The sequence below is a fragment of the Sceloporus occidentalis genome, unplaced genomic scaffold, assembly GCF_023333645.1.
Source record: "Sceloporus occidentalis isolate IW3139 unplaced genomic scaffold, rSceOcc1.0.p SCAF_29, whole genome shotgun sequence".
Lineage (NCBI taxonomy): Eukaryota > Metazoa > Chordata > Lepidosauria > Squamata > Phrynosomatidae > Sceloporus > Sceloporus occidentalis.
In genome coordinates this window covers 4,490,572-4,508,844 of record NW_028317009.1, presented here as the reverse complement: position 1 = coordinate 4,508,844, position 18,273 = coordinate 4,490,572, and the positions used below count along the sequence as shown (strand labels likewise).

Genomic DNA, 18,273 nt, shown 5'->3' with positions numbered 1-18,273 from the left:
ACGTAAACTCACGCTGCATGTGGCAGCCTATATCCAGCCGGCGGCCGCACACTGCAGGTCAACATCTGCTGCTGGTTGGGTAGATCGGGTAAGTATGGGTATACCATGGAACTTCTGGGCTCCGGAAGGCGGCCAGGATTGCACACTGATGTCAGCGGGCAGTCCCGCTGACGTCGGTGGGTGGTCCGCTGACGTTAATGGAAGTTCCTGCTGACGTGGGGGGGGGGGGGGTTGGGGAGTTCCCACTGATGTCAGGGGGCGTTTTCACTGACGGCAGCAGGAGACACCCCCATTTAAAGGAAAAAATGGGCGTGGAGTAGGGCGTGTGAAGACCCCGGAGGATTTGGGTCTTGACCTGGAGTACGGGAGGAGCAAAGCTCATCCGGCAATCTCCGGGTCAAACCCGGAGAGCTCCCAGGTATGAGTATGGGGCACTATCGGCCAGCAGCCCACATTCGTCTTGTGGATACCACCCAACTTCTACCCCTGGTGATTCAGGACGTTGGTGGAGAGGGGGACAGAGCTTGGGAGGTAGTGTCGCTCAAGCTGGCATAATATGCATTCTCTAGTGTCAAAGACACAGGAGAATGAAATTGGGATTGCAGGACTGCGCTCCCAAATCGCGCTGTCCCGACACCCCTGTCACAAAAAGCGGTACAAAGGTAGAGCTCGCCAAAACAGCAGGATAGAGAAGCAAATTTGGGACTGTCCCACCCAAAGCAGGGCAGTTGGGAGGAATGTCGGTGTGTGCCAGATGCCCAGTCCAGGCCTGCATGGGGTTAAAGCTACGTAATAGATGACAGAACACCGGCAAAAACTCATCGCCAAGCTTAAATTCTTTGTTGTGACACAATAGGACATGACAATTGAAAACCTTAATGTGGTTACGTGACATTTATACAATATTTATTTGTCAATATATATATTGTACAAAACTTCACAGGTAATATAATCTATAAAATCCTTTTATGGCTCAAAATGAGATTCATAAATGAATCAATGAAATGAAGAATTAACATTTTCTGTCTAGCAAAAGTGTTTTATTTGCAAAAACAGGGACGGTCGTAAAACATATAGAAACATCGGTGTCAGGGGGGCGTGGCTGACCGCCAGGGAAGATGGCTGTGTGAGAGCTGAGCTCCGTCTCCCCCCCCCCCCGACATTATTTGCACGATCCGAGACCATCCTGCGCCATGGGTAGGCATAAGAAGGTGGAACGCGACCCTAAGACCCCAGGGGATCGGGGGAAGGGAGCAACCTCATCCCTGAGGGACTATTTCCAGACGCCGAGAGACCTGGCCTCGCAGGATCCGGAGGCCTCTGGGGCCTCCTATCCCTCGAGTTCTGTGGAGGTAGGAGATCGGGCCCGAGATGAGCCCTCCCCGCATGACCCACCTGCTACTCCCGTGGAGAGCGACGCGGTCCGGCGGCTTTTTTCCTCTGCTCCGTGGAAGGCTGACTTTGGCCAGCTGATTGTGGAGCTGCGACAAGCTGTGAAGGAGGAGGTTGCCACGCTGCGCGCAGATTTGGCGGGCCTTGACCAACGTGTTGCTCAGCACGAACGAGACCTTGCCCAGCAGACCACGTGTATTTCCTGGGTGGCCCAAGTCACTGCTCACCACACAGAACTTTTGCCGGATTACAGGCGACGCCTAGAGGACCTCGATAATCGGGGCCGTAGGCACAACGTGAGGATCAGAGGTGTCCCGGAGTCCCCCTCATCGGAGCCTGAAGACGTGTTTGCCGTGCTCACCTGCATTTTCAATGGCTTGCTGAATCGGCCTGACGGATCTCAGATAAAGATGGATAGAGCTCACAGGGCTTTGTGACCGCGGGGCCCGGCTTCTGCTCCCCCGAGGGATATCATCTGCCGGATAGCGCACTTCCAACTTAAAGAGGACATCCTACGCAAGGCCAGGGAAGTAGGTACCTGGAGTTACCGAGGCCGTGAGATCTCCTTCTTTCCAGACCTCTCGGACATCGCACTCCGGACGCGCCGTTGCCTACGGCCTTTAACGGCTGAACTGCGACGCCGTTGCCTCCGCTACAGTTGGGGTTTCCCCTTTTGCCTCAAGGTACGTGTTGATAACGCCGTCAAGGTCCTTCGCTTCCCGCACGAATTGCCTGCCTTTTTTGAGGAACTACGCCTGCCCGAGCTCAACATAGTCGATTGGACCTTACCTGCTCTGCTTGCTGAGGATGGCCCGGCCGGAGGTCCCCTGCGCCAGAGGGCTCCGGGTCCCCCACGCACCTCTCGTCTTCGGCGGCCTGATCCTGCTTCCGCACATCCTGACTGGGCCGGTCCGGCTGTTCGGGTGAGTGAGGAGTAGGGGCTGCACGGTGTTCTTCGCGGTTCTTGGCTGGCCCTCCCCTCCCCTCATGCCACCGCATCACTGTCTTCGTTTACGGTGGCCCCTCTCCGGGTCTGGGCGGTCTTTGACGACCCTGGTGTGCTGTCTGCTGTGAGGTCCCTGTAGCTCTTCTTACTTTTTTTTTATTTATTTATTTATTTATTTTTTTGAGGGGGAGCTCCTGTTGCTTGGGTGGGGGTGCTGGATGGCTGGGCCTGGTACTCTGTCATCATCACTTGGCCTGTGTACCTCGCTGCTGGAGTTTTCCGGGGTGCCTGTCTCATCTACCGGCCATTGGCGAATTGGGGGGGTTCCGGTTGTTTGGGTGGGGGGATTTGGGCCCTGGTGGACCTCCTCCTCCCTTCACTGGCGGGCTCCGTGCTGTTCGGTTGCCTTTTGATCCGCCTCCGGACTGTGGTGCTCCATCTGCCGAATTTGCCGGGCCCTGGTTCTGTATTTGGGACTCTCAGTATGGCTATGTGTAGGACTGCAACTAACGATTATTTTCATAATCGATTAGTTGGCCGATTATTTTTTTTCGATTAATCAGATAAAAAAAAATGTAAATCTTTCATTTATTTAAAATAATGTAATAAACAAATTATATTAAATACAAACAGTATAATAAAAAAACTTTGATAAAATGCATTTCTTGCCTTTATTTCGCAACCAGCCCCCTTATGCACATTTGAGCCCAGGCTTGCCACGCTGCCTCCCAGACATGTCACGCTGCCTCCCAGACATGCCACGCTGCCCCCCACATATGCCGCTCCACGCTGCCCCCCACATATGCCGCTCCACGCTGCCCCCCACATATGCCGCTCCACGCTGCCTCCCACATATGCCGCTCCACGCTGCCTCCCACATATGCCGCTCCACGCTGCCTCCCACATATGCCACTCCACGCTGCCTCCCACATATGCCACTCCGCCTGATACACCTTATACCCCGATACACCACTCCATCCTCCCCAGACATGCCACACTGCCCTCCCCACATATGCCACTCCACTCTACCCCCAGATACGCCACTCCACTCTACCCCCAGATACCCCAGAAATCGTTCTCTTCCGCGTTGTGGAAGCTTTTCTAAAGAATGCAAATGTCACCGTCCAGAGACGGCATGAAAAGGGCTGGTTTCAAATTACCCTACCTCCCTGCTTTCAGGTAACAGGTATGCACAGCAGGCTTTTTTTCCACTCCCACTGCCTGTGAAAGGAGGGAAGGCAAACAGACGAGAACCTCTGACCGGGAATCAGCCGGACACCTCATATCAATGAGACGCTGGAGCCTTGTCACTTGTGTAAATATTTGTGATAGTTTCCAGCTGTGCTGCGTTGAAGAGTGTGATACTTAAAATGCGCACAGCAATATTCTATACAATTTGAAAATATCAGGGAAGGTACAAAAAAAAAATAAAAAAATAATAATTAAAAAAATACAAATAAAAAAAAATTATAATAACTACAATACAGAGAGGGTAGAAGATACAAGGAAGAAACTTCCCGTGGAAAAAGAACTGTAAAGGAATTCAAAGCCAAGATTGTTGTGCATAAAATTATGCTAAACCATTAACAAGTAAAGTGATTAAAAAAGGGTAAACTATAGGGGATGGTGTTAGTCCCTGTCTTTGAACAGCATACGCCACCTATGGTGATTCACTGTTTCATAAACCTATTAAATGCCCACGGATGCAGCTTGTCAGCACGTATCACTTCTGAATTTCTGGCTGTGTAGCTAATGCATTACGACCTTCAGAGATGGTCTATCCAAGGGGCATAGTTTACGCATATGAATGGTGTCACATAGTGCAGAGGGGTTTGGTTCTGTTTATTTTCTATTATATATTATATTATTATATATATTATATTTATAATATATATTATGTAAACTCATATTGCCCTTCTACATACATCATCTTTATTATTATTTAGCAATTTATATATCTTAATCATATTCTGCAGCAATGACCAGTTGCTCTTATTGCAACTGTAGCTATCCAGATATGGGTTATGCTGAGCTGCATTCTTTTCCTGTAAGTAGACGTAGTGTGTAGCTCTTATGAAAAACAACTCTTTAGATATAGATTGTCCTTCATACTTTATTTTAATGCCATTAAAATGAACTAATTTTAAGTACTTGAACCCAGTTTGGGTAATCAACCACTGCAAGAAAATCATGGGGATTCCTCTGTGAACGTAGGTGATCAAGGTAGCAACTTGCCAGCCAAGCGTGGTGAAGGGAGTAAGCGTCCGCCATACATTTATCCGGGTATCCCGGCTCCTAAACTATTAGTGCTCTCTCCCCTTTTGTGCTAGACAGATCTCAGTGGATGCATACCTTCTTGCCTCTATATATCTCTCTCATATTACTTCTAATGAACTTCTTTATGTGTTAAAAATGGTGGTTTATGTTTGGCACACAACTTGACAAAGGATAATGCTAAAAGCTGTGACACGTTCACACTCACCAGTATCTCCAGACTAAGATGCAGCGCGTTCCTATCAGGTTTCCCCGGCTTGTCCCGGTTTGCAACGGGCCTAGTATCGCCCACACAGGAGATGTCTTCATTGACACAAGATTGGAAACCAGGAGATGTAGCCAAAGTATGGAGAGGGGGAATCTTTTAAAAATTCAGCAATGTTCCAAAGTACTTCACATTTGCTTTCAAGAAAAATTAGCATCTGGCGTGGCCGGGTGTTGACCTCTGTACTTCACGAGACTCATGTGGATCAGAACTAGTGGCTGTAAAGGTCCTAAACTATGGTTTCTGGGCTATACTGGGGAACTGTAACAGCTTCCTTTACAATTGTATTCTAATTATATATTCTGGAATATGTAGATTTTTTCCAAAGTTTTCTTATAGACCAAATTATACACTATGCAGGGCCCAAAAGACAAGGCTGTACAAAACCCATGTTTACTTTTCTCTAGACACGATAGTGCCGTAACCGAAGTGATGCAAGGAGATGCACCCATTGCCATGGCGGACCTCCATCAAACAGCTCAGCCTTTGGTACCCCTACTATCTCTGCCCAGTCATCGAGTAGTATGTGTAAAGTACTGCCACCTTGTAAAGTCTGTATACATAAAATGCTTACATATTTAGGCTCTGTACCAAATCATGGAGCTACAAGATCAGGCAATGGCGTTAAGAGACAAGTAGAGGTCTTCAACAGCTCAAAAGGGAAACTTTTTGCGTGAAACACAATTATACCTTTATTAATGTTTATGGATAGCAACAGCATATTTTTCTTGAAGAGTATTAAATATTTCTTCTAGGAGACAAGTTACATTCCTGTTCCCTTCGCTGGAGCTGCACCGTTGAAGTCCATCTCATCAAGCTCTTTTAAAAATGGCTACCATATCTGTACAGGTTATTTGGGTAACAGTGAACGGATAACAGTTTGACAAATTGTACGTTACATGGAAATCTAAGAGGGTTGGGTAGAAGGCATAATTTCGCGAAGCAAAGAAAGAGACTGTGGTTCTGGATTTAACGAGGAGAATCATTTATCCAAAGGGCAAAGAGCCCTCCTATGTTTTTCCAAGCAACGGAAATTAAAACACCACTGGCTGATTTTTATCCTATAAGTTAAATATTTCCAGGCAATAAATAAGTGTATAATATGGACCAGCACAAGATTAGTATAAAATGCAGATGTTTTGTGATTTGGGCATATGTTCTACAAAACCCATCTGACCTATTACATTTCATGCAGCGCATCATAGACATGATTCTTATATCTCAAAAAAACTATCTGTGGATATTAAGGCAATATGTGTCCCCTGGTGCAAAGAAATATATAAATGTGGAGCTAATCTGGAGAAGAAAAGAAAGACAGAACCTGAGCACGGAATACAGGAATTTTACTGAAATTAAAATAACCTGCGATCAATCCATAACAGAGTTAGATTACTAACATGTGGAACAGTGAGCTCCTTTCTTCAGTGTATAAAGAAGTAACTGGTGTCTGTTAGCATCATTGAATCCATATAGAAACGTTTAAATTCAACTTCCTTACAAGTAAGGCCAACCTTACAGATAAGACCACGCATATTCGGAGTGGAATGTAGGATCCTTTGTATTGCATCACAGGGCCACTTGGTGGCAGCCTTCCGGACTCATGCGAATTCGCACCAACACTGCCCCTGCTGGTTGTCACTCAAATTACAGCATCTTCACACGATTGAGAGGTCTGTAACACTTCACTACACAGCCTTCTGGAGACCCGACTTGTTTCAAGTCCAGGAAGAGGCGGTGGGTGGCAATTTAAATCTCAGGGAAGCAATTGGCACAAAGCACAGCGGCTTCTTTTAAAGCCGGTGCTTCATATTTCAGTACAAATCTCGAGAATTATTGTCTTGCTTATGGATTATCGTCTGAAGAACAACACGAAACTTAGAATGTTACTTACAAGCAGTAATTTGCTTTAGTACAGAGGTGAAGCCCACTGAGCTTTGTAAAAATACAAGATAAAAAATTATTGTGGGAGTAAAGTCATTGTAGAGAATTCATTGCAGGAGTAAACACAGAAGGCCAGTGACCAAAAGTAATCAGAACTGACAGGAGGACCTGCGCAGAAGAACGCCTGGCCATCCACAGGCGCCGGTTATGTAATACTGGGTACAGGATGACAAATTGAACGCAGCAGGATGGAAACAATGAGGATTTATCTTCAAGAAAGGCAGGAACCTGCATGAAGACGGCTGCTGACCCCTACTATGACCCAGATCCATTAGCGCAAAATACACAACAATCATTCATATTTTTGTGCTGCTCAATAACTAAACGCCAAAGGGGAATTTTTAGCTATAATCTTAAATATATAAGATGTAGCATAAACAAACAGAAACGCTATAATCTTATGTTTAGTGCTTTCACTGGCAGCAGTATAGGTTTCCAATTTTGTTTCCAAGTGTTGAGTTTGTGTGGTCCGTCTCTTCAAAGGAGGTATGAAGACCTTCTGGAGATCAAGGCATTATTCAGTTGTGATCTAAGAGCAGGCAAACCAGGTGGGACCACCAGAGCCACAACCTCAACTAGCTTCACCCATATCACACATTCAACATAGAAAAATGCTTCACAAAATAGAACCTCTTGACAAAGAGGTCACTGAAACCACCAGGTGAGGGGTGAACCTGAGCAGGTGGTCCAAGCTGGCCTACAAAGTTCTTTAGCAAGATCAGTCACATGATGCATTTCCTGGAATTCGTTAAATTAGGTATTAAGGTTCCTAAACATTTCGTAATCCTGGATCTTTATATCTAATGGGGCCTAGGGCAAGCTCTCAACCTTGGGCTCCCTTCACACCCAAGTCTAAGGAGGAAATCTGCGCAACATTTGGCAAAGACAACACTAGTTGTTTTTTTTTTACGTCTGAGAGGACAAAAAGGGGGCATGGCTACCTCTTTAAGACTAAAACACCAAAAAATGGACTCTATTTTTTAAATATTTGCAAGACATAATGAAGTTCAGGAGTAAAATTACAGAATACCTTAATGGGAAAGCAGCAAGTAAACATTCAAATGCAATACAGCTAAGGAACACAATACTAATGATCACAAGCTTGTTTCTAAAAACGTTACTCTTTGTGATCTAACTTGAGGGATTTGTACCTTAACCCCACTACATTCAATGAGGGGACTCCTGAGCACACTCTTTACCTATGATGATGGTAGCATCATTTCTGATCTAAATTTCTAAATGAGAAGTGTATCATGAGAGGTGAGAAAAGAAGCTTAGCTTATCAATTTGCTTGGGGCAGCTGTTCCCATATTTATCTTCTCAGCACAAATGGAGATATAATGGGCATAATGTTCCAAGTAAGGGAGCAGTTATATTAAGCCACTGAACGCACTTATGTCATCAGCCGGCCATCAGCCTTGAAGTGCTAGGGCCGCCACATCACCGCCAGTCCATCACCGCCAGTCCATCACTGGATACACTTTACTTCCGGTGCTTAAAGTTTTGAGCAGATGTGTATCGATCTACTGCTACAGAGTGTCTATGTTGCCCCATGAACTCTTTATGAAAGAAACTTTCTATGATATAACTTGTGCACACACTATTTATACTCTCTATCTGGGAGCCAGACCAAAAAAGGCCATACCTTGTAGTTGTACCTTCTTTTCCATAAAGGATTTCTTTCTATTCTAGAGTCACCAATAAAGCATACAGGTCTGGATAACAAAAATGGCATTTAGTTTTATGGCTTAGGCCACTGCTTTCCTCACTTTGGAACATCCTGATCATCACAGGGACTGAAATTCCTGACTCCTCTCAAAGTGCATTAAGAAAAATCACTTTTCCATTTTATTCTTGATATAATTTGATTAATTAAAAAATGATTTAACAAAAAAGAAATAACAGAAACCAGGCTTCCAAGTCTTCTGTCCCCAGTGGCCGGGGTGTGTAGGAATAGCCATTGAAAACATTCAAGAGCTGTCTAAGGAGTGGTAAAGGTTGTTTTTTTTTAAGGTCAAAAACTTCCTGTGGAAAAGCCATGAAGAAATAATATTTGGGCTGTAGCGATACCAAGTAAAACATAATTGTCAGCAGAAACAGCAGAATGGAGAAGTTGAGTAAGAAGAGGCTCATTTAAAAAGCAATTAAAAGTGAATTTAAATGTTGAAATAGGCATTTAGTGAAGTATAAGTTTTGTGTACATATAAAGTTAACAGCTTACATTGTAGCAGGCCCAGACCAACCTTTACTACTCCTTAGACAGCTCTTGGGGGGCTTTCTGTTCACAGGCACTGGGTGGTCACGTTAGTACCCCCTGAAATGTTCACTGGACCTGACTGGCAGTATTTCACATGGCAGGAGAGACTGTACTGTATTGAGAACATATCTATGAACATACAGTACATCTTTAAAAAAAAGAAATTGTAATTTGTGTGGGTATGCAAAAAAAGGGAAGTTATGGTTCGATATATGGTAACAATTGCAAAATGCACTCATTAAGGTTCCCTTCTTCCTCACCTTAGAAAGGCTGTCTGAACCGATCAGCAACTATCAGCGACTTAAGAACAACAGTACAATAACGGAGAGGGATAAATATGCAGACTGAGAAGTGAAGATAGCTGGTCCTATGGGATGTATATAAGGTGGGTTTTCATATATAGATACATCAATATTTATCTACAGAGGAGAGCTGACACCTTCTGGCCCATGGGCCCCTTGCCCCCCCCATACACACTGGTACACATACGTATAAACATTCACGCAACACAAACTTACATTAACATACAATCTAACACATTTCTCTGTTTGTACACGTTGTAACAAGGTGCGGGGTGTTGTTGTGGAAGGGGTATACATTCCCCCTCGATTTTGCAGGGTTTTGTATGACATATAGGGCAGGCTGGTGCTCTACCCCGCAGTTTACATGCACCTGGACTGACACAGGATCCAGGCCAGGAGTTTAGGCTGACTCCAATGCACTGGTCAGCTGCAAGTAATGAGCTGCACCGACTGCAGTAAAGCCTGACCTGTTGGACAGAGGGAGAGGAGAGAGAGAGTTTATTTGGAAGCAGCAGGGCTTGCTTTGCACAAGAGAGACCATCAAAAAGGTTGGTGGGATTACGTTTTGTTTAGTTTTAGACCCTGAGTAGCGAGGGAGTTATATGTTAGTAAGCGCTCAGACGAGCTAGGCTTTTGTTTGTAGGGAATTTGTGTACTATGAAATTCTGTATATAGCTGCATATGTGGACTACAAATAAATCGTGGTTGATTACCTAACTGAGATGTGGTGTTAATACCCTAGAGGACCGTGCTGTTTGGTACCCTGTGTGGGTGCAGGATCACAACGTATACATGCTCACGCACACACACTCATTATAATTAACATACATTCATTCATAAATACTCCCCTCCCTTCATCATTGTTTACCCTACTAGCAGTTTGCTTTCTGGCACTCTGTGAGAATAGCATCGCTTTTATTGCAGGATCACGTTATTTTGCTTTATGTGATCACGCTACCTCAATGTGTCCCAGGGTATCCCTGAGAAAGGTGATAGCCCCACTTTAACCATACCATTCCTGGCCTGTTACAGATTCCATGAGAACCCTCTTGAAACCTAAAACTTTTCTAAACAGCCAAACTGGAGGGCTTAATGGAACAAAAAGGCTTCAATACTCGGTGAGAGCCAAACCCTACACATCCATCTCTTCATGGACTTTATTACTTTGATATCTGAAACAATATAGGTTGTGGTTAAAGAAGTGCTCACAGTTCATGTATGAAAATGGGTACCAATTGGGCAATAAGCCAAACCATTCACGCCCAATGAGTGAATTTGTTCCTGAAACATGTAAATGCTTAAAGAGGAATTTCCCAGCTTTAAAAAGTAACCAAAACTGGCTAAAGGTTGTGCTTTTTGTTTTTCTAGATATTTGACTGTTGCAAGGGTACTTAACTTAAAATTAAAAAGCCGAGATTTGTGGCAAGATCTGACACAAACATCTATCTTAATAAAAAAAAAAATTCTCTATAAACCTTACCTTTACAAAGGATACCTAAGCAAATCAACAACTATCAAGAACAAATATAAAATTGAAGGGGAAATAAATCATGCAGGGATATGTACCCACATAAGCTTGGGTTTTAATACGTATATTACAACATTACATAGGTGCGTAATGCCCTGAACAATACAATGCAGGATTTACAAAGCATTACATCCATTATAAGATGTGACATTTTAAGATAATTCTCTGATAAAATGTACATTGTCTTAACAAGAGTGATGACTGGGCGCTGAGGGGTTAATGTACCCTTTTTGATGTAGCAACGCAGGTTACTCAGTGATACTTTTTCTTGCCAACAACTGAATCATAGAATCAGGTTGATACAGGTACTGAATATGTGTCTATATTTCAGAGCTGCTTAACCCTACAAACCTTTTTCTCTACCCAGAGAGACTACCCCCAGGGAATTGAGTCCTTGCTTGTTCGGTAGAGAAATATATTATATATATGGCTCGGGGACAGGTTAACTTACAAGTACTGCCCCACTGCTAATTTAGAAAGCTTAAAAATGGGTTCCATGATGCAGATCAAGGGCTACAAAAATTCTCAAGATGATGATGAAATGCCTACGATGAGTTGGTTTGTCACTCATCGGAAGGCACCTTTGAGGTAGAAGGATAACGTTTAGAAAGACATCTGATTTATGTTATAAAATACAAAATTACTCAGGTTGTAAGGTGCTGTATTTCACAGTTGTAGACTGGTTTTGCCTTTGCTCATCAGAAGCTAAATACTCTGACCAGGTAGGATCTTTAGTTTTAGTCCCCAAGGCCCGACGTGAAGAGCTTTTGTCACATGGGGTATCCCATTGTATGTCCCTTTGGGGTAAGTCTGTGATGTCCTCAGACAGCTTGGTGGATAACGGCAGAATCCTGTGATGAAGCTGCGGGCTTGGAAGGCGGGAAGATAAAGGAGACGGGGAAATAGAATTTCGTTTGATATTACTTGGCTGGCTGGATTCATTAAGTACATCACAGGTAAAAGAAAGGGTTGCGGGGTGCTTTTCCTCGGCTTTAATGTTGGTACTCTGGTGGACAAACTTTGCTGGATTTAAAGATTTGGTTGCTTGTTTCAGCAGGTTGGGGCACACAGCAGCTCTGTCTCCTTTGTGATCCAGTTGTCCCAACCAATATTCAGTCTCCTCCACACTGTCACTTTGCGGAACTCTTATGAGACTTTTGTTGACAAATCCATGGGACACCAATGCATCATCATTAAGCGGTAGGACCAGGTGTCTCTCACTTGCCCTGTCCACCTCCTGGTCTGTCTCACTGCCTCTTAAGGATTGCGGATCTCTGTCAGGAGGATCACAAAGCTTAAGCACATCTGCTTGAGAGATAAACTCATTTGGTACAGCAGATACCACAGTGGTGACATTTTCACACCTTGCATCATCAACGCTATGTTCTGGGTAACTGAATGAGGTGACAACTCTCTGAACACAGGGGCTGATATCCTGAACTTTAGCTACGACGGTCCTTGAGCCCCTCCTGCTACCCGGTTCTTCACTGTTATTATACTCTGTGCATCTTCTTTCTGCTTTACTGCCCTGAATCATGGGGGCACTGTTCTGTTCCTGCATGATCTTCATGACTCCCTGCAGATCACCCAGAAGGCTGTCGCTATGAGGCAGCAGAGAAAAATCATCAAATACATCATTATCATACACAGAAAGCGAGCTGCCCATCGCTGATTCAGTACCCAGCATCCCAGAGCGTTCACAAAGCTTACCCTGCATACTGTTTATTGAGGAACCCGTTGTGTAACTCTCCTTGTTTTCTACAGACTGCAGTCTCGGGCGTGACAAGGAGTCTACAGAGTTGGTCAGAGATGGCCTTGCTGCGAATGCTTTGTCTCTCGTATGCATCACTCCAGCCTCCGGACCCCCTTTCCACTTAGTCTTCTTCTGCACAAAGTCTTCTATACTTTCCTTCCTCCTACTGAATCTCCTGTTCTTTTTAACCTTAGACGAGGAAACCTTTTTCTCATTTGAAGCAGACCACGACTCGTGGAAATCCATACGGCCAGAAACATCTTCCTCCGGGATGCTAGAACCTGGAGGCAGGTCTTGAAATTTGCCTTCCTGATTACCCATTATGAGTTTTGGATTCCTGGAGGCTTGAAGTAGATGGACCAACAACCTGTTTTTAGCAGCCGTGAGCTTATACAGTTCTGTAAGGATGTTTTGGGTTGTGGTTTCCTTTAAGGCCTCTGTAAAGCTTTCGTAAGGTGGATCCCTGTGCTCTGCAGCCTCTGTCTCCTCCTTGATCCGATAACAGCTATCAAAACATGTTCTGGCTTTGTCTCGAGTTACACAGCGCTTGTATGTGAATCCCCTGACACTACCCCCAGGAAGGTAGAAGCTGACGTAGCAAAGCTCCATAATGGGTTTGTGCAATTGGAGGACAGAGTGTGTGCTCTCCATTATACGCCTCTAATTATTCCAGGATTTAAATAATGTGGTCAATGTTTCTGTGCTTCATGACACAGCATGTGATAACCAGGCGGAGAGTCATCTGACTAAGAACCATCATACCGCAGCCTGTTAGAGCAAGAAAATGAAATCATTAGGCTTTCAGCACGCCAAATATTCTTGCAGAAATTTCAAAAACTTTAATTCACAATGAAGACATCAGGACGTTGAAATCAAATGCTAGCAAAGTATTCTTTGCACTATTAAGTATTCCCAAACCAAGAATGGGGGGGGCTTGTGTTCTTCAGACTGCGACAATACCTGTTAATAACGATTTGGTTCAAGTTAGTAGATTTGTTACATCACAGAAGAATAGTTAACTGGCTCTAAATAATTTGCAAATGCTATGTACGCTTTCCAGATTTAAAATACCATTTTGGGTTATGGGCTTGGGTTTTGGATAATATCCAAGGCCCGGACTGTTTACTCCACTTTTACCACTTTGCACCAGAATTACTATAAGGAGATATGTATTGTCTATGGTTTCCATCTCGTATAATTTTTTTTGCAGTCTACGAGATGATTGGTATTCAATTATAGGATGGATGGGATTTGTTCACTAACCTAGAAGCTCAATCCAGTAAGCTTCTGTGCAAGAAGTGCAAAGTTCACTCAACGCAAAGATAAATCGGAGATGAAAGAGGGGGCCGTCGCAGCAGCTTGGCCCTTAATAATGCAGCGTGAAACCATAATGCTGCAAACCTGTATATAACTGTATGTTTATAAAGCACCAGAATCTTTCACCAGCAGACCTACAGTTATGACATTACAGACTGTGATGGGGCAACATTTGACACAAATTGTTAAAGTGACACTCCCAGTCATCATGTGCACTTTAATGCATGTGATATCTGTGGCCCCTTTATATTTTAAAGTTGTCCCATTTTACAAATGCATAGGGGATTCTGTATGTGGTATACTTACCTCCAGTGAACCCCAGCACTGCCTCTGGCTTCACCACTGTATGCATGTCAGTCTACGGAGGAGCAGGGTAGCCGCTGGAGCAGCTCTGCCTCCCCAGAAGGCGAGAATTAAAGTACTCACACGGGGTGCTTTAGTATGCATTCTTCTATAGTTGGGGGGTGTCAGGGACATTTAACTGTCCCTTTTAAAGTGTTTTGATTTGAAAAACTAACTCTGCAACAATGTCACTAAAAAATAAATAAATCTGTATTTTCACTGGGAATGTGAGTCAACAGGGGATCTATTCCACCAGTAATGCCACCAGTAATATCTCTCAAGTCGCCTCTTTTTTTGGGCGGAACAGTCCCGCTGTAGGACTTTAGCTATAAGTAAGTCACAATGACACATGACATTTTTGGATGATGTTCCACCCCCCACCCAACAAAAGTCTGTTTGGCCATTTGAAATCTTGGGTGGCATGGTTGAACTTGTTACCCGACTGCCTTAAACAAAACGCTGGTAATGGATGCAGCACTGTTGTGCCGATTCATTTTGAGCTCTGGGATGCGTCGCATGAAACTACCTTTGGGTAAAGAAATAGGTGGAACAGCGGCTGTGCCAAAAAGAGACCGCGTTTATCATGACATTACTTCTGCAGGGTTGTGCTGAAATCAATACAATAATCTGGTTATGAGGGTTATGTTCATGAGTTACCCCGTTCACAGCTCAGTCATTTTCAGAGACGTACAACGCTATATAATAAACAAATCCACAATTTCACATGAGACACAAGGGCCTATTCGCTAAAAAAGAGTTGTGATTCAAGCCCTTCACTTCATCACAGTATAAATGTCCAACTCCAGCGAGCTCCTGCTGCAGGGTGAACTTGACTGGCCCTGTATAATGTATAGTTAAATTCCCCCATTGACTTATACATTACAGCCCATACTGAAGAAGAAACCTGCCAGTTCTGGTCCTGTATAATAAAGCAAGAGAACTAAAACCACAAGCCTCCTGCAAACTTTCCTGACAGCTCTCCCTTTAGTGAATAAGCTCCACAGACAACCCTGTGGATATTATAGCCGAAGGCAGATTATGAGTTAATGAGAGAGATTATGTAGACTGTAGGATGAAAGATCTGTATCACCTTTCTGACAACAACCTTCCTTTCAAGACCAGTAAGTAAACACTAATGTGATTTCTCTGTTGACTTCTATGCCAGTCCATCTACATCATACGTTTCTCAGCCCCGGTCTGGCATTTCCCAAACAGTACATGTTTTCTCTGTGATCTGGGTGAGCACAGGTGATTCCTAAACTAGCACCGGCCTGACCGGCACGGATTGGACGACTTTTGCTCGTCTGAGGAGATCCTGAAAACCTGCGCTGCTGGGAGACTCTTACTTACAACAGCGGCAAACATGATAATGTTAAATAAAATAGCAACATGTTGCATGCTAAGCCAGCCGAAAGGATTAATATCTCAGCAGTAACATACAACACACACCAACATCATACATAGAATTATGCTCTCCTCACTCACCATTGCTGCCATGTAGAGAATGCTTGTATGAGGAAAAAAAGCCAGGAGTGATGTCCTTTTGTCGACCATTAACTATGATGGTAAGAAAAGAATAACCGCAAGATTAAGAAGCTGACAGCCCTCACACTGGCTGCTTTGTTTGGGTGGGGTATCTGTAAGCACGGGGCACTTTGTGGTGTGTCTGGGCTGGATATTGGCAGTAATTCTGAGTGAATATGACCTACAGCTAATGTATGAGACAGAATGCAGCAGCGGCAGAGCTAGAGAGAGGTAGTGAGCTGGCGAGGGGGGCATAATCTTCGGATTCTAATCTGCAGCATGAGAACCGGGTGAAATAAGGACACTGGGAGTTGTGGGGGGGGGGCATTAAAAAAAATCTAATAATAATTACAGGCCATCCTTACCCCTTATTACATTAGGCACAGGCAAATGAAATGTACCTTGGTTTATAAATGCATTATAGCCTCCTGCCCAGACTCTGCTAATCTGATTCTCTGCAGCTTCACTGCCCACAAGCGGTTAAATCCATGATATCACTTCAAGCCTTTGCCATCCGATCTCTGCGTCTAGCACAGGATTTCAGAGGTAATTCCACATACTAACAAATCCTGTTTGTCGCAATTGCTTGCATGTTTCAATACACATATAACTATTTTAATCCTTGTAAATCCCTGTGTGTGTTTAAATCACACAATTGGTGATCACACCAATCATTTCTCCAGGACACACGCATATATAATATGTTGCTCACCATCATATGTAACGTGTTGTCCTGCAGTATGTTTCTAGCAGGAAAGAAAAAAGCCTGCTGTTCCACATTAATACAGAAAAATCCTTGTCTGCAATGACTTTTTATTGGATCTGCCCCGAATCTTCAACCAATACCCCTGTTTGATATTCTAATGTTTCACAAAAAATAACTGCGACCTATACTTGTCATTAATTATAATTAGCATTTCAAACATTCAAGGCCTACTGATTTTTTTTTTTTTTTTTTTATTATTTTTCTTTTGGTCATTTGAGATCATGCACATATTGCATCATTAATTATTCATGTCTTGTAAAACAATCCATGTTTCATTCAGACACAGGGATGTTCCATATTTCTCCAAAGGCAAGTATTCAGAACAAATACATTCTTTGATCCTAAAATAACTAGGTTCTTTCCCACTGTTTTAACAGAATGTTGACAATCCAAGCATCTGTCTGAAAGAAGGCATCTTCTAGCTTTATTTAACACTAGAAACATAACATAAGGCATGTTCAACGTGTTTCATTTGGATGTTACAGAACTACCCAGTACAGTAAGTATCCTCGGCATGTATTTTTCAGTCCACCTACTAGGAAGGTCCAGTCAACCAATAGAGCAGCATAAAGCAATTTAAGGGCCAGATTCTGGGACCTGCTTGTCAAGTTGCATGCAAACAGAACCACGCTTCCCGCCGCATAGGAAAGTCCTTCCATCCATTTGGATTTGGTGATATCAATCAGCTAGGGCCAGGGGCTGGCAGCCTGATCTCTCATTGCTCCTGCGGTGAGGATTGTCCTGTGTGATTCATAAATGGTAGAAGGGTTCTTAACTAGATAAATCTTGATAAATTACTTTGTCAGCCACTACAGGAGCTTCTAAAGTACAAGCTGCCTTCTCAAACTGGTTGGGGACAATTCTTTGAAAGAAGTATCTTATTTTGAATGATTACTGGTGCTTTATTTTATCAGTATAAAGCAAATCAATCAGAGCTGGTTTCTGCCATCCAGGAGCATGTATGATGTCATAAGACAATCCTTGAAGTCCTCTTTAAAGAGCTAGGACTAGTTGGGTCAATAAAGAGCGCTTTAATCGACAGCCACGTCGAACTGGAAGACTAGACTGATGCTCAACCCATCTGGATGATAATCAAACTGTCTCAAGTACCCAGAGAAGAAGACATTTAGTTGGACAATAACTACTACTACACACGAATCACGTTAAAGATCTCAAACAAATCCACAATACAAGCACTAGATTCCCAGAAGATAAGCAACATGTTTAGGGGTTGTGGTTCCTTGGATTATTTATTTTTTTAGATATATAACATTTTGCTGATTCTTATGAAATCTGATAAACTATGAAAATATTACAAAAATTGCTATTAACAAAGTTAAGGGGTATGATGAAAAGGTAATATTACTCTCTTTCTGTCTTGTTATGCCACAGCCCAATGAACCACAAAACTGATAGACCTCCTGACGGAAGAGGTAAAGGTTACCCGGCCTTCTGCCTGATTAACTAAGACTGGCTAACTGAACACGGTCTTCATTGAATGACCTTTATGAAGAATATTGTACAACGCCTCAGAATATGATAGCGCTATATATTAAGAATAATGCAGATACCATAGACTAATGCAGATCCTAGTAATTCTGTGCATGTACTGGCAGGGCTTCCGACCACACTACTCATTAATCTGACCTTTTTAAACATTAAGCTG

The 18,273-nt window shown here is 43.5% G+C and overlaps 1 protein-coding gene across 1 annotated transcript; it reads right to left on the bottom strand.

Moving 5' to 3' along the window:
* Window positions 1-11,545: 11,545 nt before the first annotated feature.
* Window positions 11,546-13,309, bottom strand: LOC149299132 (formin-1-like). The gene has a single exon (XM_089486615.1). It carries the CDS (start codon window positions 13,307-13,309, stop codon window positions 11,546-11,548), a length of 1,764 nt encoding a protein of 587 aa, XP_089342741.1.
* Window positions 13,310-18,273: the final 4,964 nt, after the last annotated feature.

What these genes read in the sequence shown, in the direction of transcription:
- LOC149299132 (XM_089486615.1), bottom strand. Translation starts at nt 13,309, where the DNA reads ATGGAGAGCACACACTCTGTCCTCCAATTGCACAAACCCATTATGGAG.